The sequence below is a fragment of the Drosophila persimilis genome, unplaced genomic scaffold (assembly GCF_003286085.1).
Source record: "Drosophila persimilis strain 14011-0111.01,24,50 unplaced genomic scaffold, DperRS2 tig00000124-arrow-pilon, whole genome shotgun sequence".
NCBI classification, from domain to species: domain Eukaryota; kingdom Metazoa; phylum Arthropoda; class Insecta; order Diptera; family Drosophilidae; genus Drosophila; species Drosophila persimilis.
The window spans coordinates 8,262,087-8,284,889 of NW_020825294.1; the positions used below are offsets into that span (position 1 = coordinate 8,262,087).

The window sequence follows — 22,803 nt, forward strand, 5'->3', positions numbered from 1 at the left end:
TCCATTATACAGAATAGATTTATATGTATTTTCGCTTCTCCTGCAGCTCTGGCCAATCTGGGCAGCGTCCTGAGTGCCCACGGACGCTACGAGGAGGCGAAAGTGGCTCTGACGGCGGCCATCGCACACCGGCCCCACATGGCGGATGCGCACTTTAATCTGTGAGTAAACGCTCCGTATCCAGTCACGCCCGCAACCCTTTTGCAAATTTAAGCGAAGTTCGCGCCTGCCTTTGCCCCCGCCCCCGCCCCCGCACCCGCCCCTTTCTGTGGCACGAAACCTGAATCCACAAAATGATGTCGGTTTTTGCTGGAAGCCTTTTCAAAATTCAAAAGCTCAAAGTGAATGGCTGTGGCGACCTTGGGCGCCTCGAGGTGGGTGGATTAGGGAGCGGCTATTGCACTGCATGGCTGCTCCTAATGCCAAATGGCAGCTGCTTCGGCATCGGCTTCTGTTTTGTGCTGTTCATGCAAAAAACGTTCGGACAACATCTGAGGAAAAAAGCGAGAAAGTCGCAGAAGGAGCAGGGCGAGCAGGGGAAGGAGTGGACCGAAGACCGCCCCAGACGCATCGCGCATACAAATCAACCCGGTCAGATCTTGAGCTCCTGCGCATTCCGGCGCGGGGGTGCCTGTTTTGCATCTTTTGGATGGCAATTTGCATGCACTCGGCAGCCATCAACTGCAAATAGCTGCTGGATGCACTTTTTTTCTACGCAGAAGCACCCCCACCCACAGCCCCACCCGCAGCCCCACCGGGCTCTGTTTGGTCGTTGTCGAGCTTTGTACCTTTGAAAGAGGAGCGAATCGTTCGAAACAATATGGCCCAAATGAATGCAAGAAGCCTTTTCCGCCCTAATCCCCTCTAGATATGCTGTTAATTAGGCCAAAAGTGAATGGGGCTGCGCCGGGCCCTAGATTCCTCGAGATATACTCGTCGCACTACTTGCAGCTGGAACTGTTTGCACAGGGAGTTCTATTTGCACATTCGAGGCACATGCTCCATCTAAATGAGGAGGAAATGGGCTGGGCCAGGGGGAAGTCCTGATTTGATTGCTGAGCAATGAGCAGTGACTGCTCGGATTCGGATTCATGCAGCACTCGTATCGGTTTACTTAACTTTGGAGAACGGCTTACACGATTATCTATTAGTAGACTTGAATCAGTCACAAAATTAACGAAGATGAGGCGTATCTTACAGCACAGATAATATTCTTTGAGTTTTGAGAATGAAAGTCGCCTTTGGCCCTTGTCTGGGCACTCTTAAGACAATAAATATACGAGTATTCTGTGTGTGTATGCACGTACAGCCGTCGTACATCAATGCTTAATGCATCAGCTGTTTCGATTGCATTCATTCGGCATTCCAAGAGCCATTCCCCTTGTCTTATACGAGTATTGTACAATAAATATACGAAAGCTCCGACATATATTACGTACTGCTGGGAACAGAACAACAATAACATCACTGGGATTGGAATAGAAAAATTGTAACAACAATGGAGAAATTGGCATTTCTGCTTACAAGCTGCACTTGATGCAACAATATGAGAAAGGAAAACTGCTGACGCATGACGCTGGCATCCTGCTTATCCCGCACTCCACGCCACGCCACGCCCCGCCACGCCCCGCCACGCCACCCATTTCTGGTGGGGCCAATGACACTCGACTTTGGACATATGGGAAACAGACTATCCCACACACACACACCCCAGCAGTGCAGCTCTGGGTACTCCTAGTCGTATTGCAATGCACTCGCTGCCTCGACCGCCAACTGGGAACGCCGAGGGCAGACACTGCCAGATTTGGGGGAGTGCTCTGCATTACGAGAGAAGCGCCAACATGCCAACGCTTAACGCTTCGCACTCGGTGCCCCATCGAAGGGGAGCCTGGGCCAGAGATGGCAAAAGATTTCTCAAAAGTTTAGGGAAGATCCAGATATCACCAACAGGTTTTCCTTTAAAACAGAGCGTTTTATTTGGCTTTATTTCAAGAAATTCTATGTAATGTATTCCCTTCCAAAAAAGCAGTGAAGGAGCTCTTACTAGTTGGTGTTTTTCTCCACAATTTCCCTGGCCGCATCCACTGTGGCCTGGGCATGCCAATTCTCCACTTCCTTTGAATATGCAGAACGTCATTTTCAATGCTGGTCGCTGCCCGGGCCCCCCTCTCCCTCTCTGCCGCACGCACACACACACACAGCTGCTCCGTCGAGGCTCATACGCCGTGTTGGTGTTGTCATTATTGTTGCTGGCATTTCTGCCGTTGTTGCCGGTGCCGTCGCCCTGCTTCTTGTCGCTGTCGTTGATTATTGTGTTTGACATAATAGGCTTTACGCTCCAAAAAGGGAGAGTAAAAGACGTACACGAGAAATCCGTCCGCTTTGGTCCTTGGGCAAATTGTAGGTAAATCCCCTGCTCGCTGCCAAGTTTTTTCCCACTGCTTCTTTCTTGAGGGAAGCTGCTCCGGGATGGGGACGGGGACGGGGACGGGGACGGGGGTACGGGGTACGGATAGCAATGTGCGTCCAATACAAATAATTGCACAAAACTCCCGAGAGCTAGGGACACTGGCACGAGCTGGGGAGAAGCATTCATGGAAGGCGTAATCATACACGATTCCGTCCGCCTTCGTTGCGGAAAAGCGAACACTAAAACTACGGCAAAACCTTCAATGCACTGAGCCGCATCTGCCGCACTGATTGTGTGCGTATTAAGCGCTTTGTTTCCATGGAAGCCCTACGAATATGGGTATTCTTCGTTTTCCTATTTAAATAAATACTTAACCGGAATGCTTTGTTTTACTCCCAAAAGCTTCTTTGCACTGCATTCTCCTATTTGTGTGCATATTATGTGCGTGTGTGGGTGTGCATATTTACATATATACAATGGGATTATCCGCTTATGGAAAACATGGACATTAATGCTTGTATTTTATTTGAAAATCGAGTTTGTTTTGAATTGTTTTTACAAAAACATTTCATTTATTTTTGAATAAAATGCGGAAATAAAAGTTTCTAGAGTAAATCATTTATTTTGTGGCTTAAATTAGTTTTTTTAATATAAATCTCTGCAAATATCTAAGGTTTGGAAAATTATTCAAAATATTAGTTGATAAAAAATTAAAATATTAATTTAAGAGCAAGTTCCTGGGCATTTGAAAATCTTGTATCATCCTTTGGAAAAATAGGAAAATAGAGAAGACTAGAGAAACTATCAAAAGAAGGAAACATACTCGTTTATATATCTTTGGACGTCTTAGAGGAAATTTATAATAAGGCCAATGACATATAAGCAAAGCGCGAACTTCATAACTGCTAGGGCTTCACGCCTGGAGGTTATTAACTGGGCTCAAAGCGATACACGAGACGTTCGGCCCGCGGGCTGTAAAGATGTCCAGGCCTTGGGGAAGCCAAGGCAAAGAACTCATTTCGAGGGCCGTAAAAGTTTAAAGCGCTTTTCGCTCCCACTCAGGCCTCCTTTCAATCTCCGTCGCTCTGGCCTGTTCGTTATCCGCCTGCCTCTCGCCAGTGTTGCCTTTGCAGCTTATCGAAAAGTTGTCTGATTGAATTTTTGCCTTTTCCACTTGCAGAATGCAACAGTGGACCCCACACTGCCCCACACTACCCCACCCTTGTCTTGTCCCATCCTCCAGCTAATCTGAAAGTGGGCAGAGGAGATTGAAACATTTACATTATGAAAGCTTTAAGAGATTGCCGAGCTGTGAAGTTTTCATTGTCGGAACAGGGCAGCACTTTCCGATTCCTAATCGAAAATCAATGTCAGGTGCCCTTCAGCCGCCCAGCAGGGGGGCTGGAACGCGGGGTGGGCGTGTGCGTCGCGGATAAGCAGCTGTTTGTACATTATTTACTCGTAAGCCATCAATAGCCCGGATATCTCTGGCTGTGCACCTTGCGCCCGATACCTGCGGCTACAAATTTTCAGTGCCTGCCACGTGCCTTCAGCCGAGTGAAGCATCCACCTTGCTGTCTGGCTCTGGATCTCCCCCTACATCTGCTCCCCGTCTAGTCGAGCGCCAGTCAACTGTCATGGATTTATTGTGCTCTGTGCTCTGTGCTCTGTGCTGATGCTGCTCTGATTTTTAGCTGCAAAATGCCACAGCAAAGGATAAGTTGAGTGGTGGGTGGTGGCGGGTGGCAGGTCCGAGGGGTGCCACCGCTGGTGGGGCGGAAGTCAAAGTAACAGGCAACCAAACACCAAAACCAAAAAATCACTGAGCTGTATAATTCGATTTCTCTTTTTCACTCTTTTTTCCCCCCCTTTTTTTCACTCTTTTCCCCCCTATTCTGTGATTTTTGAGTCTTGCACTTATTTTGCTGCTGTGTTTTTCTACCTGAAAAAAACAAAAAACTTTAAAATAAATAGAACAACATGGCTTGTATTTCTTTTCCCCACATATGTGTACATATATGCACAGATCCGACCGGAATGGAATAGAATTCTATGGAATAGAATAGAATAGAATACTCAATATTCAGTTGAGCAAATCCCTCCGTTGTCCGTCTGCCATTCGTATGCATTCACTTGGCTCCATTTTGGTTGCGTTACTCCAGCGAGTTCTGGGGGAGGGGGGAGGGGGGTTCGACGAAACTGTGGCCAACGAGGACCTTTCACAGAGAAAGCCGAGAATAAAATTTAAACAAATTCAACTCCGGCTACGACGACATGTGCGAGTGTTTATTGAATAGTTGGCATGCCAGCCCGTAGATATCCCGAGACTTGTCGGTGACTCCGAGAGGGGCTTTGATGGGCCAATATAAACATATGAAAGATACATTTTGGAGAACTTTTAATTCCTCATAGAACCTACAACATTTGAAGGGTTTTTTAATAAGCTGCAATTCATATTTAGACTGCAGCAAAGAGCTCCAAAATGTGTGCAGCTATTGCCCGAATCTCCCTTCAAAGGCCCCTGTATGTACACATATGTATGCTCACACATATGTACATATGTACACAGTGCATGCACATGAAACACATGTTGTAAGCTGCTTTTTGTCAAAATCCAAAGTCTCTTCAATCTGCCCTCTTGTTGATTTTATAGCCTTGTCGCAACTCAACACAAATTTCAGAGCGCGCCGTTTGTTTGCACAACTTTGTTGGTTTCTACTTTTTTGCTGTTGTTGTTGTTGTTTTTTTTTTTTGTATGCAGATATTTGGATATTGCTGCTGTGCCGGAGCAATCTGTGCTTCGGTTTATTTGGCACTGTTTTGGAATAAAATGCTGCCTTTATTTGAAACCACTTATCCATGCATACGGGCAGGCGAAACTTTGCGTATACCTAGCTAAATATTCAAATATCCCGTTATCCCAGCCCAGGCATGTATGAATAGCCATCGGGGAGGTCCAGCTCCACTGGGCATTGGGTATGGGGGTATGGCACCACCCACTCGGGGGCAGCTATGTTAATTAAATGAAGCCCGGGGAAAGTCCACTTGAAGGTCAACATTCAGCATATTCCAGCACTCGAAGGACGCGCTGCAATTAGCAGTGGAAACCGCACAAAGCAGAGGCAGAGTTAATTTACTCCCAACACTATTAGTCGCTGCAATCCCCAAGTTAAGTAACTTTACTTTCTATCTTCTGCTCTCTTGCCTCTTCCTCGGCGCTCCCTCGGCGTTCCCTGCCTTTTCTGAATTTTTTAACGAATTTTGCTTTATGATGCCTCGCGAGTCGCCCGACAGAAGGGGCAGAGAGAAGAACTGTGGAGCGTGTTCCCAAAGTGGATTTCTTTGGAAATTTCCCTGCATTGTTGGCAGGGAAAACAATTTGGCGTTCCTCAAAGCAGCAGAAGAAATGGCTTAAATTAGCTTTAGTGGCTGGAACATTTTCGGGGATCCTCTTGCATCCATGTGTTCTCTGAGACGATATGCTGTCTATTTTCAGGGGCGTGGTGCATCAGAAGCAGCTGAACTTCAGTTCCGCTGTCTCCAGCTACCGGCGGGCCATCGGCCTGCGTCCCCAGCTGGCCGTGGCATTCCTGAACCTGGGCACATCCCTGCTGTCCCTGGACAGCCAGCACGGGGAAGCCGACTCAGTATTCCGGTCTGGAGCGCGTCTGCAGGGGCATGGAGTACGAGATCGCGTGGCCCACGAGGAGGCGCGCTATGCCTGCTACCTGCAACTGGGCTCCCTGTACCGCTCTAGGAACAGGCTGCAAGAGGCAGCGGCCGTGCTGACAGAAGCCTTGGAAGCCCTCTTCCGGCCACGACAGGAGCAACGAGCTACGCTGCACTTTCGCTTGGGCGAGATCTATGCGGAGATGCAGCAGTGGGAGGAGGCGGAGCGGCAGCAGCGATTGGCCATGCAGCTGCAGCCCCAGCACGGAGCTGCCTATGTGACCTTTGGCCAGACACTGGCCAGGAATGTGAGTACAGATAAGCCCAATGGCCACCGAGACCGACTTGACTGACCTTTGCCCCAATCCTACAGAGCAGTCGCCATGCTGAGGCGGAGCTCTGGTTCAAGCGGGCCCTCCAGACAGCCCCCCTGGAGCCCAGCTCCCACCATTACTATGGTAAGTAGTCCACGGGGAGTCCTATTATGAGTGGGAAGCACCTATGGTTATTCGCTTATTCCTCGCAGCTGATTTCCTGGAGCAGCAAGATCGCTACCAGGAGGCACTCGGCCTCCGCCTGAGGGCCGCCGCCTTGGCGCCCAAGGACTACGCCCTGCACTCGGCCGTGGCAGATGCCCTGCGTCTGCTGAACCGCCTGGTCGAGGCGGAGCTGTGGTATCGCAAGGCGGTGGCCCTCCAGCCGCTGGCGGCCCACGCCCACGCCAACCTGGGCGCCATTCTGCAGATGCGGGGCATCAGGCAGGAGGCCGTCGATAGCTACCGCAGGGCCCTGCAACTGCAGCCAGGACACGCCACCAGTCGGGCCAATCTGGCGCGTATGAAGGCGGCCCTGGACACCAACACGTAGCAGAGGCAGAGCTTTACTTGGTGGGACTGAGGGCAAATAAATGTAGATAGCAATTGAAGGAACTGAACTCGAGATTAATTGAGGGACAGCTGGAAGTCCCATATATTTTTGAAATAAAGAAATATTCCAAAGTGTGTGTTTTCTGTGCGTAGTGGAGCCCTTGCTGATGTGAAAGTGCCAATCTGTTGCACAAGTATTTCAAAAGTCCCCAGCCGAAACCCGCACAAAGAAATATTTCCATATCAAGGGCCATCTCGAACCAGGACCAGGTGGCGACCCAAACATAGACGAACGGCTGAAACCAAAGAAAGGGCGACCAACGCAGGGCCACGACGATAGACAAAGCCAGAGACAGAAACAGACGTGATAATATCAAGTGGCTTTGGCAAAAAACGACATGGAAACGGAGCCACAGGGCAACCGCAGCAACAGACAGAGGTGTGCCGGGGGCTGGGATGGGGTTGGGACTCTGGGATTCAGAGAACTTCATGCGAGAAATAGTGCTTACTAAGCATTAAATTATAATTAAATTTTAAACAATGAAACGGAGCCAAGGACAAGGCTCTGGCTGGGTCTGGAGCTGGAGCTGGGGCGCGCGAGAGATCCCAAAAAGCTCTTAATCACAAACATGCGCAGCCACTTCAAAGGTGAGTCCCGTCCTCGTCATATCAATGCGGAGAATGGAATTGCCCAAACTGAGGAGCCCGACTGGATGTCTGCCAGCCACGCTGGCTGTTGGGCTGGCTGTTGGGTTGGCTGTTGGGCTGGCTAAGCATATGCGCATATAAATTAACATAGACACCCGAGTATTTAATTAAAATTCCATCAGCAGCACACCGAGATGGAGCGAACACACACACACAGATGCAGATACAGCTCACACTCACACACACACATATGACAGGTGGGTGATGGGTGTGTGGGTGTAGACACACATTTTAGCGCTAAGCCGAGCAGATGCCCTCGAGTAAATCCACCAAAAACCACACGGCAGACGGCCGCCCTAGACGCCGCACGTTCCACGTCCAACGTTCAACGTTCAACGAAATCTGTGAAACGCCTTTGGGGCCTACGCCGGTCCGGTCGAGAGTGCAAACAAAAGGGAGTAGCCCCAGAACACACACACACCCCCACCCCCACCCCCACACAGAGACCCAGAAAGATAAGCGAGTGGGCCGGGAGACTTGGGTTCCCGTTGGCTCCAGTGGCAGGAGAGGCCCAGCCAGGACAGGTACGGATAGGTGGCAACAGGAGGTGCAGACAGCTGCCGGCGGGGCTTCTGCGTCGATACTGACTGATGAAGTGGCACTTCTGACACTGCCCCTCCCGCACGGAGCCAGAATTATAATGATAATCACGACGGCGACGATGACTATGATCACGTTGAGCACGGAATCTTAATTAAGTTTAAGCAGTTAGTCGAGCAAAGGTTGAACTGGACGAAGGCCTGGGATTCCATAATCAAGTATGAATTTGAGAGTCCCTGCCTCTGTCCCTGTCCCAGTCCCCGCCCTGACCTTTGGCAGATTAGTGCGTATTAGTTAGCTCAAAGCCATGTGTTGGTGGCTTAACCCCTTGACACATGGTCTGCTGGATGCCTATTACTTAGAATAGAGTTTTGAACGTATTCATTAGGAATCTTAAATGATCTTTTACTCAGCTTATGAGGTGCATTTCAAAGAACACGTCGGTACACTAGTACGAGTACTATTCGACATATCTAACTATCCTCTGTTGCCCAAAAGGTACCCTTCTGGTAGTCCCCACATATGTGGTACCCACAAAAGTAGTAGCACCTGCACCATTCAGTCGTTCGTGGGTTAAATGAATCCAAAGAGAACCACACCACACCTCAACATCACTGCCACAACCCCAGTCTCCCCCTCTTCCCCTCTCCCGCTCTTCCACTCTCAGTGGCTAAATCCGAGTCGGCAAGTTGCCCAATGAGTATTTAATGCGTCAAACTGTTTAAATTTCTATTGGATTTTTTGTTTTGACTTTCCGTTTGACTTTTGTTTTGGCCACAGATGCTGTTGCTGTTGTTCTTGTTACGGATTCGGATTCGGATTGTGCAAAAAGTGACGTTCGGCTTTCAACTTTTTGACCGGATACGGACACGGAAGAAGAGGCCCCACACACATACACACACACACACACACACATGCGATATACCCGTACATGCACATCACGCAAATGGTCATCCTGTGGAACCATTTATTTTCCACTTTGGCCAAAAGACAAAAACAACAAAATCATACACACACGGAGATCCGAGTACGCCGGACATCCCCGTGTGGGGGGGGGGAGTGAAAGAGACAGCGCACGAGGGAGGACTGGAATAAAAACTAAAGGAAAAAGAAAAGTTTTTAGTTAGCTTTTGATGAGGGTCAACTCAAACTCAACGGGTCTGTGGCGCAATTTTCAAGTGGCCTCCGCTCCCAAGCACCCAGGCTCCCATGCACCAAAGCCTGGGAGCCTGGGAAAAAAAACGATGACACACAATAGTTGGAACATTGTTTTTGACATGACTTTCTATCAAAAACAAATTTGCCCTTCTTTGTTCTCCTATTATTTCGTATTGCCCATCTCTCGTTTTTGTCACAAATCGAGTCAAATATGTGGCGGCAGCATTGAGGAGGTGAAAGCAGCTCGAGAGTGCGACATGTAAAGACAATTGCCAACTTAATTTGTGGAATTTGCTCGCAAAACATATACAATCAGAAGACAAAAGAAATATGAGAATGCATATTCCTAAATTAAGAGGTGCTCCAGGCCAGGTGCTCTTCAGAATGGACCTGGAAGGGCACTAGATTACCCCGTAACTCCTACCCTTTTGGGATATTATAATTCAGAGCCACAGAAACAAGTCTCTTTAGCCGCAAAGTAAATCATGATCATCGCCACCAGCCTTTTTCTCATTTATAAAGCTCCAGATAAGGCTCCAGCCGCCATATAGCTATTAGCGTTAGAGGATTAGATCAAGACGGTGGAATCTGTGGATTAAGGCTGACATCGGGCTGCGTATACTTTTTCCGACTTAAATATATCGTGAATTTAAATGTACATTTAAATAATTATGTTTGGGGTCGATTTAGGTATTCGACCCGCTCCTAATAGGTTTTTCGAGACACACAGCTCTGCAGGCGTCCGCGTCTGCTGTAGGCTGCGGCTAACCACAAACAGGCATGCAACAAACTGATTGCATCAGACGCATCGTAAGCCGCAATCAGAGAATGCAACAGACACAAAAATGTCTCTTCATAATGCGGGAGCCCATCAAAATCAGTGCAATGCACACACGCACTGCAGGGGGCAAAGGGCGAAGATAGACGCAGGGAGACGCAGGGAGACGGTGGCAGAGTGAGACAGAGATAAGCCGCACACCGCTGCCGTCAGTTGCAGCAATTGTCTGATCCAATGCTAACGCCAACCCCAGCGATTGAGGCCGACCAACCAGCTAGCTGGCAGTGGCAGCCGCGGCTTATACGTGCCCCATACACGCACACACACACACACAAGTACTCCCTTCCTCACGCACAAGGCCGCAAGCAGAGGCGTTCTCTCTGGAGCAAGACGGAGCAGGCAGCGCTGCCAACTGCTGCCAGAGTCGCAGGAGCATGCAGCGAGTGCTGCCAACTGCACGAACGCCTCCTGATAGCAGCGCCTGCCGTACTTAACTCGGCAAGCAATTAGTTAGAAATTAAATTCTCTCGATGGTTTCATGCCAGACGTTGCATGCAACATGCAACCAAACTTCGGGGTGAAAGTGAAGTATTTTGGGGTAAGCCGCGATGTCAGCATCAGTAAGAGACAATGGGGACACGAACGCTCTTACGGCGTGCATAGTGGTAGTTAGAGGGGGGTCGGTGGGTCGGGGGTTCCAAGGACAAAGCATCATCACATCAGTGATGTATTTTTGATTGCAGCTGCTCCAAAACACAGCAATCAGCAAAAATTGCGGGGGCGAAGCAAAAACAAAACAAAACGCCAAAACAGAGAGGGCAGAGGACAGAGCACAGAGCACAGAGCAATCATCATAACCTGTAGCTTCGGGCGAGGCATAACCATCCGAGCCTCCCTCTGCCGCATCTACCACTCCACTAGCACCAGCCCCAACGGAAATACAACTCCGGGATGACGAGATGCCGAGATGCCGAGATGCCGTGAACCCAAAAGCGAAAGTTCACACTGAAATTGAAACCCGGGCGGAATCTGTGGCATAATCTGAGGCGCAAAATGAAGATGACAATAAATTCGATTCGATTTCGGTTTTGATTTAGTTTAGTTTAGGGAATATCATCATCCTTGGATTACCACGCAGTGAACGCAAACGAGCGACTGCCAGTCCCTCCCCTGGTGATGCGGATGCCAGAGCCCAAGATGATGATGATGATGATGGGAACGATTGTCGCCTTATGGCAAAAGGAAAGTAAACACAAATAGATAACAGACAACAAATAAAAACCAGCAAAACGAAATGAAAATAAGACAAAGCACACACAAATATCCCAGAAGAGAACGGAACGAGGACGGTTCGCGATTCTTGGATACCAAATTCATGGAACCCAAGGACCCCAAAATCCAACGACCACCCCACTGCCAATGGCAAATACATCCTCCAAATCCTTCTCAGCTTAAGTTGGCTTTGAAATTTTGATTGAAAAAATCACACAGAGCAAGAGAGAGAGACAGAGAAGGAAAAGACAAACTAAGTCAGGCACATCCCTCAGAAATGGGCGACAAATAGCGAAATGTTTCCACAGAATCCGATAATGACTGAGCGAGCGATGGGTGGTCGCACCGGACCACCTTCTCCCAATAATTCATCCTCTGCACTGTTGCCGATATTTTGATTTGCGAAATTCCAATTATGAGACCCACTTCAGCTGGGTTTATCCGCTTTGCCGGACGGTCTCGAGTCTGACTGTTGATTCGGAGAGATACTCGAAATTGTGCGGGGCAATATAATTGGAATTGAAGTGCAATGACCGCAGGGAATGCTGGAAAAGTAATATTTTTCATAGATTATGCCTTCCCTGATCATTCAATAGTTTCAAGAGATTTGTTATAGGAAGTTCCAATTACAACCCTCTGGGTGGAGCGTGGCAAAATTGTTATACCCTGCCAACTTGAGATGGAGATGATAATTTTTTTAGGCAGACGTATAAATAACTAATCCAAATAAGAGGTTACATACATAGATAATACAACTCTTACAACAACAAAACGTCGGGTAAGTTTTCCTTGCTTTCCCCCTTATTCATATTTTCCATTGTCTATTTTTTCTTAGTTCTTCTTTTATTTTACGTTCCGTCCAGATCTATTGGCCGAGATCCTCTCTACCCACAAACTTCTATGCCGTGATCCCCTTCTCTTATAGCGCCAGGTAAAGTATTAAGTTATTATTTAGTTATTTACTTAATTTAACTATTCCTTTCATTTTCTCCCCCGTCCGGTGCCCAGGCTACCAGCGGTTTCACCCTTCTGCTGTTCCGGTTCATATGAGCGAGTGTGCGCTCAATGACGGCTGTCCACTCCAGGGTCTTGACCGGCTGACATCGCGAGCTCCTCGACAGATTCTGCGCGCGGGGCCATGATGCTCCTCTCGGGACATGATTCCAGCGCGCGAGGCTGTGACCTTTGGCCTAGGCGACCTTTGAGGCCAGCCACTGCCATGGTCCTCTTCCTTGCGATCCACGGTACCTACTTCGCGGGTGACTCCTCCGAAACTCCTCGTCCCCTCGGGACTTCCAAAAGATTTGATTCTGGCTGGACTGCGGCAGCTACTGGCTTTCCTGCTGCGAGATATAGCCATGATGCCCCTGCGGTATCGCTGAGTCGACACTGTGGCATCCTATCCTCTGCAGCGGGGACAACCCCCCTATCCATACGCCGCCAAATCAAACGCTGGGCTTCAGCTTCGAGACGCGTAAGTAAATCAGTATATAATTGTATATACATATATCTTAAAATATATCTTCCTTTACAGAGGACTTATTTCCCCACGCAAGACGGAATCCAAATCAGACAGAATCGTATCCCAGCAGGTCAGAAGCGCTCCTTTTGCAAGAGCCCGAACCTAACAAGCCGCCGCATCTTTTGACCTGGCCATCCACGACTATCTCAAGGATTTTGGCCATGGCAACCAAGGAGCAGTGGCGCGGTCTACTAGACTCTAGATAGATCTCGTTGTTGTTAGATTTAAGGATACATACCTCTGTACAAATAGATAGTAGATATAAATGTTATCACCTTGTTTATTTATTTAAACTAAGTTAAGTTATGATGAATAAAACTATTGAATAATCATCCTCGCCGTATCCTGTATCGGGGAAACTATCCCAACTACAAAAAGGCGTGGCATGCCCAGATCGGTTCACAAATAACAGAGAAAAAAATTATTTTTTATTGGGGAAAATGTCCTTGATCCTTGATAAGGACTCCATAAAATCAGGGACATTTTTCCGATCACAGGAAGCCGTCGCATGTCCACAAATAACGGAAAAAACATAACGGGTTTGTAATTTATTTTTGAAAATGTAGTTCAAGAAATCACCGATAGGGGCGCCACCGTACAAACAAAAAAACCTCGCGTCAAATGGCTGAAATACCAGGCGAACAGAAATCAGCAGAAGGTAACTGAATTTTTTTAAATTTGTGGTCCCCCTAAAGTATGCTGCGAATTTTTTTTGCAATTGCTGCAGTTGCTTGCTGCTGATTTCTGTTCGCCTGGTATCCCATCCAGATTTTGGCCATTTGACGCGAGTATTTTTTTATTGTACGGTGGCGCCCCTATCGGTGATTTCTTGAACTACATTTTCAAAAATAAATTACAAACCCGTTATGTTTTTTCCGTTATTTGTAGACCGATCGGGACATGAGACGGCTTCCTGTGATCAGAAAAATATCCCTGATTTTATGAAGTCCTTTTCAAGGACCAAGGATATCAAGGATCAAAAATATTCTTTTTCTCCGTTATTTGAGGCTCGGTCGGGACGTGCGACGGCTTCCTGTATTCGGAAAAATGTCCCTGATCTAATGCAGTCCCTATCAAGGACCAAGGATCAAGGATGTTTTCTAAGGACATATATATCTTGTTTTCTCCCTTATTTAGGGCCCGATCTGAGCGTGCCATGGTCCCCCGTGATCAGAAAAATGTCCTTGATCCTTCGGTAAGGACTCCAACAATGCATATTTAGTTTTCTCGGCTTTTTGTGGCCTGATCAGGACGTGCGACGGCTTCCTGTGATCGGAAAATTGTCCCTGATTTTATGGAGTCCTTATCAAGGATCAAGGACATTTTCCCCAATAAAAAATAATTTTTTTCTCTGTTATTTGTGAACCGATCTGGGCATGCCACGCCTTTTTGTAGTTGGGATAGTTTCCCCGATACAGGATACGGCGAGGATGATTATTCAATAGTTTTATTCATCATAACTTAACTTAGTTTAAATAAATAAACAAGGTGATAACATTTATATCTACTATCTATTTGTACAGAGGTATGTATCCTTAAATCTAACAACAACGAGATCTATCTAGAGTCTAGTAGACCGCGCAACTGCTCCTTGGTTGCCGTGGCCAAAATCCTTGAGATAGTTGTCGATGGCCAGGTCAAAAGATGCGGCGGCTTGTTAGGTTCGGGCTCTTGCAAAAGGAGCGCTTCTGACTTGCTGGAATACGATTCTATCTGACTTGGATTCCGTCTTGCGTGGGGAAATAAGTCCTCTGTAAAGGAAGATATATTTTAAAATATATATTCAATTATATACTGATTTACTTACGCGTCTCGAAGCTGAAGCCTACCGATTGATTTGGCGGCGTATGGATAGGGGGGGTTGCTGAAATTATTTCCCACGATGCACGCAATCGTGTATGCAGTATCGATCCGCAAACACCCCCCATTTGGGTCGTCTGAGGGAGCTCGGGCGCATTTGTCCATTTAAAAACAGAACCTGCAAGTGTGTAAGTGTTTATTTCTTTGAATTCGAGAAAACGAGAAATAGGCGAATTAGTTTAAATATGATGCGCAAGTTTGACAAGGCTGGACTGGCTGGCTCATGATAATTTTGCAATGACAAATCAGCTATTCTCGTTATGGGTAGACTTAGCATATGGATATGTATGCACATAGTTTTTTTATAAACACGTAAGGTCAAGCCCTCAGATCTGACGACAAGCATTATCTATAACTTACATATCTGCAGCCCAACTAAATGCCTCACTGGCGACACCTGACGACCACCGTCGAAAAGTGAATTTTTTTCCATTTTACACGCTTTCTACATTCTACACTTTTTTGACGGACAGAACTTACAGAAAACAGCCACATTTTACTTAGAGAAGTAGATGTAAATGTAGTCTATATTTACTGAAAGCTCATCTGTAAAACTGCGGGAGGCAGTTTGAAAATTCAGTGCTAAAAAACGAAATTAACCAAAAATTTTTAAAACTAGCGCGCGCGAATCTTCACTTCAGAGGAATTGGAGATACATTAGGAAAATCCCTCAGCTGGAGCTGCAATAACAGATTAAAGTTTACAGGAGGGGGCTAAAATACTGACAATCTTTAAATCTCTTTGACTTTCATTACGTACAAATATTTATCCAGATTCCTTATCAACATCTCAACTATTGGATGCACCATTGCTAGCATCTTTTTAAAAAAATATGGTAAACATTTTATATGTACATACATACTTAGTACATTTTTCCCAAATTATATCCTAATTTAAATCCAAAATTCAACACATTTCTACCTCTTTCGAGGCCGACAGTCCGAGAGTAAAATATAAATCAAACATGCACATAGTACATGATATACTTTTGTTTATAAAAAATGCGATCTCGATAACAAAAAGATAGAAAGAATCGTTATTAGCTTTTGTTGTTTTTCAATAATTAAGACATTTAAATATTAACCTTAAAATTATAGACATGTACATACAAACATACATTGAACAAACAAAAATATTGTATATAAGTGCTGGACTATATCCCTAATAAATAAATGAAGACCGAACCGAATGGTTCTTTTAAAATGTTTTTTGTTTTTTCTTTTTAGACAAAAGAACTTTAAACGACTTTGAAAGCTTTTTTAAAATTATATGTTCTTTCTAAATTTAATTTATTTTCTTGGCAGATCAAGGTGTATTCAAAAAAACTCGATCTGCCCACTCATCATGAATGTCTGAATCTCAAAATGTAAATGCTCTGGATCGTAGAATCACGTGAAATTCAGGTATTTATTCCGAATTGACAGACAGACGACAGACTAGCATCAGACGGATGAGTTCCACATTATTTATACATAATGTGGAAACAATAATACCGATACATAAATCATAAATTTCTTTACGTAATTGGAATTAAAAAAGTCGAAATGAATTGTCGATGCTCTATCCAGAATCAAAGATTAACGCTAGATCCGACTGGTTCTTAGTTCATGCCTTGCAAGCATTTAATTGGATCATATACTAGTAGATGTTTAGAAAATTGGGTTTCAGAAGTCCCTGTCATTCGCCCAAGGTGGTCCAGCTACAATTGTATTGAATGAAACAAAATTGAATGCGATTTGGACCTGTAATTGTAGCTGGCTAATTAATTCAAATGGCTTCCTGCAAGTCGACAGATCAAACATAAAGTCTATTGAGTTAGATCAAGACGAGTTTTACAATCACGTTTCGTTCACACCTCAGTCCCCAGAGCCCAAATGGGCGTAACAATTGCGCTTGCTTGAATGCCTTTGGTTCATGATTAAATCGGATTAAAGCCGGTTGAAGGGTAAGCTCCCATTAAGTGCTTGCACTTATCGTTCATCGGAACCCCTGCGCGAGGGTTAATGAACAAATTCCACTCGGCAAATGGGCTAATGGATCAGCAAACCATTAACACTATGGCCAATACTGATAATTGATAACCCAATCGACATATCTTTATAAATCATTGATGTCTTTTTCCGCGAATTCTGATATTGCTATCGGCTATTGAATTCCGGAACATGAATTTTGCCAACAAGGCGTCCTCCAACTTGATCTATTCGATCAGCTATTAACAATTTGTCAGATTGCTACAGTAACTGATGCTGTAAATTACACTAAATTTGTTAGCATTAGATTAATAGTGTACACCTTCAGTTTCCATGACAAATTGCTTTCTAGCTGAATTTAATAATTGTTAGAAAGCCAAATCTGGACATAACCAGGCCCAACATCTATAAAAGTTAGTTAAAAAGCTATTTTTTATTCCCAGTTATATATAATTTAGTCGTACTTGAACTGTCTGGCGAACCTGACCAGCCTGACCAGCTTGTTAGTCGGGTCTGGCGGAACCGCGAGGCTGCCTTTAATGTTTAGACTGCCAGCCTCAAGAGCAGCCTGTAATTAAATACAGTTAATTCGACATCATTCATTTTGATAAAAGCTTTTTCGCAAACACTGTTTGTATCACACTAGTCTCGTGTCGCACGTCAGATCGAACTAACGATATCTATTAATTATGAATGAGGTAAGCTGCATGTGATTCTAATGCGGAAGGAGTTCTTAGAATAATCTCTAAAAATGTAGAAATCTAATCAAAAGATTTCAATAGCTTCCCATTCAAAGTACCATAGTTGTATTATAAGGTCCTTAATAGAATCCGTCTTTTAATTCAATGGTATAATCGATTCCTATGCGCTCATTGCGAATTACTTGTTATCCACCAATCTATATGCTTAGTACGAGTATGTTCAGATAATATCATGAAGTTAGGTAAATCCAGCTTAGCGGGATTGCCAATCCACCGATATTCCAAGGTTCTGGCTAAAACAAGAGGGAAACTACCGTCAAGTATTCCCGCTCTTACTATCCGAGAACTGGGTATCTTTATGTTTAAATATCTTTACTTTTAAATAAACTAGGGCAAATCCATTAAGTAGCATTTACAGTGTAAAACTCATAGAAATACTCATAGAAGCAAATAAATGGAATTTCATAGAAGAAAACAAAAATACCCTAGCTTTAGGAAATAGCTGATTGATTGCGAAATCGAATACAACAAAAAATGAAGGCAAGAATTGAATGGGGGTGATGTTTCATGGCTATAGGCAATGCTCTCCGTTTACATCTTCTTGAGGAATATTTTTATCATAATTTGTACGCCAAGTCACGACTAGCGTTTAAACCTGAAATACAATACACGTGATTATATTGTGTGCATCTAACTACATGTTTGTTCCCATATCCGGCTAAGTCAGATGCATTGCATTAGACTATAATTTACAATCTTCGCCTATCAATTGAATGTACCCAGATTCAGAATGTTCAATTTTTTCCAGTGCGAAATTCTGGCAGTGACACAGTTGTACCTCGTAGAACAGATTTAATTGGAGTTCTACTTAAGAATAGACATTAAGCCGGTGGGTTACACCCCGTAATAAGGGGATCCGCAACTAAAACCTTTATGGGTTAACCGCTGAAATGCCTGTTTCACATTTTAATTACTCCCATAACTGAAGGTTTTTAATTATTAGCCTAAGGTTGATAGCATTAAGATAATTGTCAGGCATGTCCAAGCAATCAAACTTATTTTAAAATTATAATGCAAAAAATTAAAACAATTACTTTAACGCGCTGGAACTGGCGGACATCAGCCCCATCACCATCCACTTCAAGGATCTGTACTCTCGACCAGAATTGGGCAGAGTCAAAGGTTCATTCCAAACACAGCTGTTATTTTTAAAAATGTATTGCTCTGCTGCTAGTATGTACATATGTATGATCGAACTGTTCAGTTCATTCAGAAATAGTGGCTAATAGTTTCAGCCGACTATTTGCATACGTGACTGCCTTACGAATTGAATGGTTGTAACTATTGAAAATCAGTCACATTTACGAGTATGCTGGAACGTCACCCAGGTCTAGAACACTTGTCAGACCATGTTGCCTGACTTGCAGTTTTAGCTGTCTTCGATTGCATTCGAATCACAATTACTTACACGTAATGCACTTACCATATTCTACAATCAATTTGATCGGCTCCAATCACAATTGATTTTGTTGAATGGCAATTGAGTATGTTTGACTTAATGGCGATTATCGTTAAAAGGAAAAGTGAGCAATTGACCAAATCAATTATCAATAAATATATTTGTTGTATGTTTAGGTTTCAGGCATATTGGGGTCTAAAAGGGGTTATCAGAGTTCATATACCATTAGGAAAGGGGACTGGCTCCAATTTACAAACACTTTAACGTCGTTCGATTTCCATTTATAACGATTAAAAGAAAGTAAATCAAACAAAACGAGAACCAGAAAACTAGCACACAAATCAAAAGTTGAATCACTGGAGAACCGGTTGGGAACAAAGTCTGTGTCTAATCGTATGTCTAATCACTACGTCACATCTTTTAAACAGTCCAATTTATGAGCTCTAAAACACTTCCATTTCCTTATCGAAGTCTTGGAGCCTCTATTACAATTCACATACATTAATTCTAATTCTTATTTAAATATTCTGTTTGTAATAGTTGATCGTAAGCCTCGTTTTAATATTTTTGTACCCGGTACTTTCAGAGTACAAAGGTACTTGAGTACACCTGGGCGTACGTTGCACTCGTGGGAAGAGGCTACAAGGAAGTTTTGAAACAATTAACATTACATTGTTTCTGATCTGAGAATCAAAGTGTAATATGCAGACACACCATATTATGTACTGACCCGTAGACCCGTACATATGTACATAGGTGCTATTTTGATGAATGGAATGTGTTGGTTTTCCTTGGGCTATAAAGCAGATTTGGTTCAGATGGAAGTGGCGTAGATCTGGTTCGCCTTGATACCTGCCATTTATGCCGAAACTTATTGAACTTATTGTTTTTTAACCGTTGCCGTATCTTTCGAATCGTAAGGCCCGTTCGTTTTCATACGATGCAGTTCAATGTAATTTTCATCTAAGGTGCGCGAATGTTCGATTTCGTCGAGTTCAGTCAACCGTGACGTGCTCACATGTCCCAGCCCAACCCGGCACAGTCACAGTCACAATCACAATCACAATCCCCCCAAAGGCCGCACCAGGCGTCATCGAACGCCCCATAATAGAAAAGGTGTTTGAGGGGGTACGACACACACACGCACACAGCAGAAGTTGCCGGGAAGGGGGATCTTGCCGGGGTCGGCATTCCCAATGAGCTTTTTCAGGTGGTCAGTTTTTTATGCTCCGCTATGCGAGCGGCAGTCGGATGTCGCTGCTACTAGACTCGGTTTATTCCGATTTAGTAGGCTAAGAAGGCCATCCGGTTGTCGTCGTCGGGTCGTTTCCATAGTTTTGGGAAGGGGGAAGAGACAAGACAAGACTTCTTACAGTAGTATTTTGATTGTTTTTTCATCGCTGTTTCTGTGTTCATAGCGTGTTTGTATGCGGCGGCATCCACGGCTTACGATGTTCGGTTTCAATGTCAATGTCAAACGCGATCACGATCGCATGTCCGATCGAAGCACGCAGCGAATCAGTCGCCGCCGCTGGCGGCTTGTGGTTGTCTCTACTATTTGATAACCCATACTTACACATCTACATATGTTAAGTTAATATATATATACATATGTATAAGCAAGGAGAAATAGAACCCTGTGCATCGTCTACCTATCGTCTCGAGTCTGGAGACACAAAAGCCTCTGGCAACTTGACTTGTTTTATTGGCTTCAATTATCAACTGGTTTCGTTTGGGTTTTAGGTAGCTGCTTTTGCTGGTTTTTTTGTTCTCAAAATCAATATCCAATGCAAAAAAAATTAAAAATTAATTAAGCACAATTTGGACAAAAATTAATTGATTTGATAGAGAATCGAGATTTATAGCGATCGCTTAGAAGACAGAACTTCAGATTCTATATTTTTCGAGTTTCGAGTTTTGAAATAACAGAAATGCATAAAAGGCCAAAAAAATACATACATACATATATGTACATACATATGCTTGTATGGATGCGAATCGAGAAGACTCGTCAGAAATTCAGAATCAGTAGATTCTGAATCAGAAATTTATCAAGAAGTAGGAAAGCATCTCCATTGAGAGATCTCATAACACAATAGCTACAGATGATTGCCTATCACGAGAAATATTGTACTAGTCTCAGAGGATTTTGATGAGGAAACCCCGACAAAGCGGTTAATATCGTCAATGATGTAATGTAAATTGGTCAATCAATCAAGAGTCTCACCGATCAGACAAGTAATTATTTAATGTGTCACAATACAATTAATGAATAGAAAATAAATTAAAAATGTTACGTCTGTTGAAAGTGTGAAATTCCTCAGATTGCTTTATGGAAATGCATTTCCATTAATTCTTTAGCTGCATTTATTATTTAACGACTTTAAATTGATAATTGGAAAAACAGGTAGAGTGATTAGATCTCCAGGAAAATCCACTAAGAGTTTTACTAGAGTCTAGGGTTCTAAAGAAGATCTTGGGTTTCGAGCTGAAGAAAATATATCGAGGTTTGACTTGAGATAATCAATACTGTAGATCTACCAACTAAAATAATATATTCTTAGGGGGTGAGCCCCCTGCTCACTCGCTTCACTCCTGCTCAAACCCGCACCAAAATAAAATCAACAATTATTTTCATCGCAAAAGCTCTTCGCGGGTAATTTAAGCTCAATTATCAATCCATTTTAATAGGTTCGTACAAATTATTCACTATAGTGAATAGTTTTCAGAAATCTGTATTTCCATAATCATTATTTGTCCATTTGCACATTAAGTATTCAATAATGATTTTATTTACAGAAGCCACAAATTGATTTTGATAAGACTATCAGTTATCAGTTGACGTGCGAAACAATCCATACTACTTTCAATATGGAATAAAGTGCGTTTCAGAACTATATACATATATACTAATTTAGCTGAACAATTATTCAAATTCAACGTTATTGAAGTGTAGTATAGTGAAAACACTATAATTATCATAATTAATAGGTAGAGACCACGCGTCGTAGGTTTTCCAGTCTGATAACGGATAGCAATGAAAAGAGTAAAGAAAAAAATTTGTAGAATATCGTGTTGTCGCAATTGGATAGCCTTCACGATGCTCCTTCAAGTGGTTCTGGTACCCCAAATGAAGCTATTTCCACACCTATTAAGAGATTCAACGTGCCCAAAGGAAAATCGGCTTAAAAATGTGACTTCGATGACAGACACAGTCAATTGCTGACTGAATCAATTAGCAAACCTTTAGATTATCAATTATCGATTATCAGCTACTATTATTGCTGGGAATGAGAGGTGAGAAGTAATTTGTATCGAGTTATTTGAAGAGTGTGTGTTCATTGATAGATTATAGGGAACACCCTCCCCCATATCCCATATCCTCCCCCACAAAACAGAAGTTAAAAACTAATTACCATGCAAATATTTAGAAAGATTTCCTCTCGATGCGCAAACACGATCCTCAGCGCACTATGGGCACTGCCGGGCATTATTTCTGTTATCAAACAAATAAAGCTATAGCTGTGCATGATTCGACAGAGAACTGACCCTTACCCACCCAGCTATATTTGCATAGAGATTAGCAATCTCATGCCAGAGCTTATTATAATAAAAATGGGATTCTACTGTCGCAATACGTTTGTCACCTAAGTAACTGTCGGGAAAACTATATCAATTTAATGGATTTTCTACGTTATCTATATATGCATGTAGATAAGCGCATATATTTTGACTAATTTGTGTGTGAATTGTGATAAGGGCCTCAGGGTTTTCCAGGTACCCCATCGACAATATACGCACAGGTACAATCCTCTGATCACCTTTGGCTTTGCAAGGTTGTGAGTGTTGAGTGTTGTGTTGCGGGAAAACAACAAACCAGAATTCCCGAT

The 22,803-nt window shown here is 44.0% G+C and overlaps 1 protein-coding gene across 2 annotated transcripts in view; it reads left to right on the forward strand.

Moving 5' to 3' along the window:
- The window catches only part of LOC6596368 (transmembrane and TPR repeat-containing protein CG31690), a 49,151-nt gene extending 42,078 nt beyond the window's left edge, over positions 1 to 7,073 (forward strand). For both annotated transcript variants that reach the window (XM_026987932.1, XM_026987933.1), the window contains exons 5-8: positions 47 to 161; positions 5,907 to 6,387; positions 6,453 to 6,537; positions 6,606 to 7,073. In XM_026987932.1, coding sequence (XP_026843733.1) covers positions 47 to 161; positions 5,907 to 6,387; positions 6,453 to 6,537; positions 6,606 to 6,946 — 1,022 coding nt within the window. In that variant the 3' untranslated portion in view covers positions 6,947 to 7,073. The remainder of the gene's footprint in view (positions 1 to 46; positions 162 to 5,906; positions 6,388 to 6,452; positions 6,538 to 6,605) is intronic.
- The last annotated feature ends 15,730 nt before the right edge of the window (positions 7,074 to 22,803 follow it).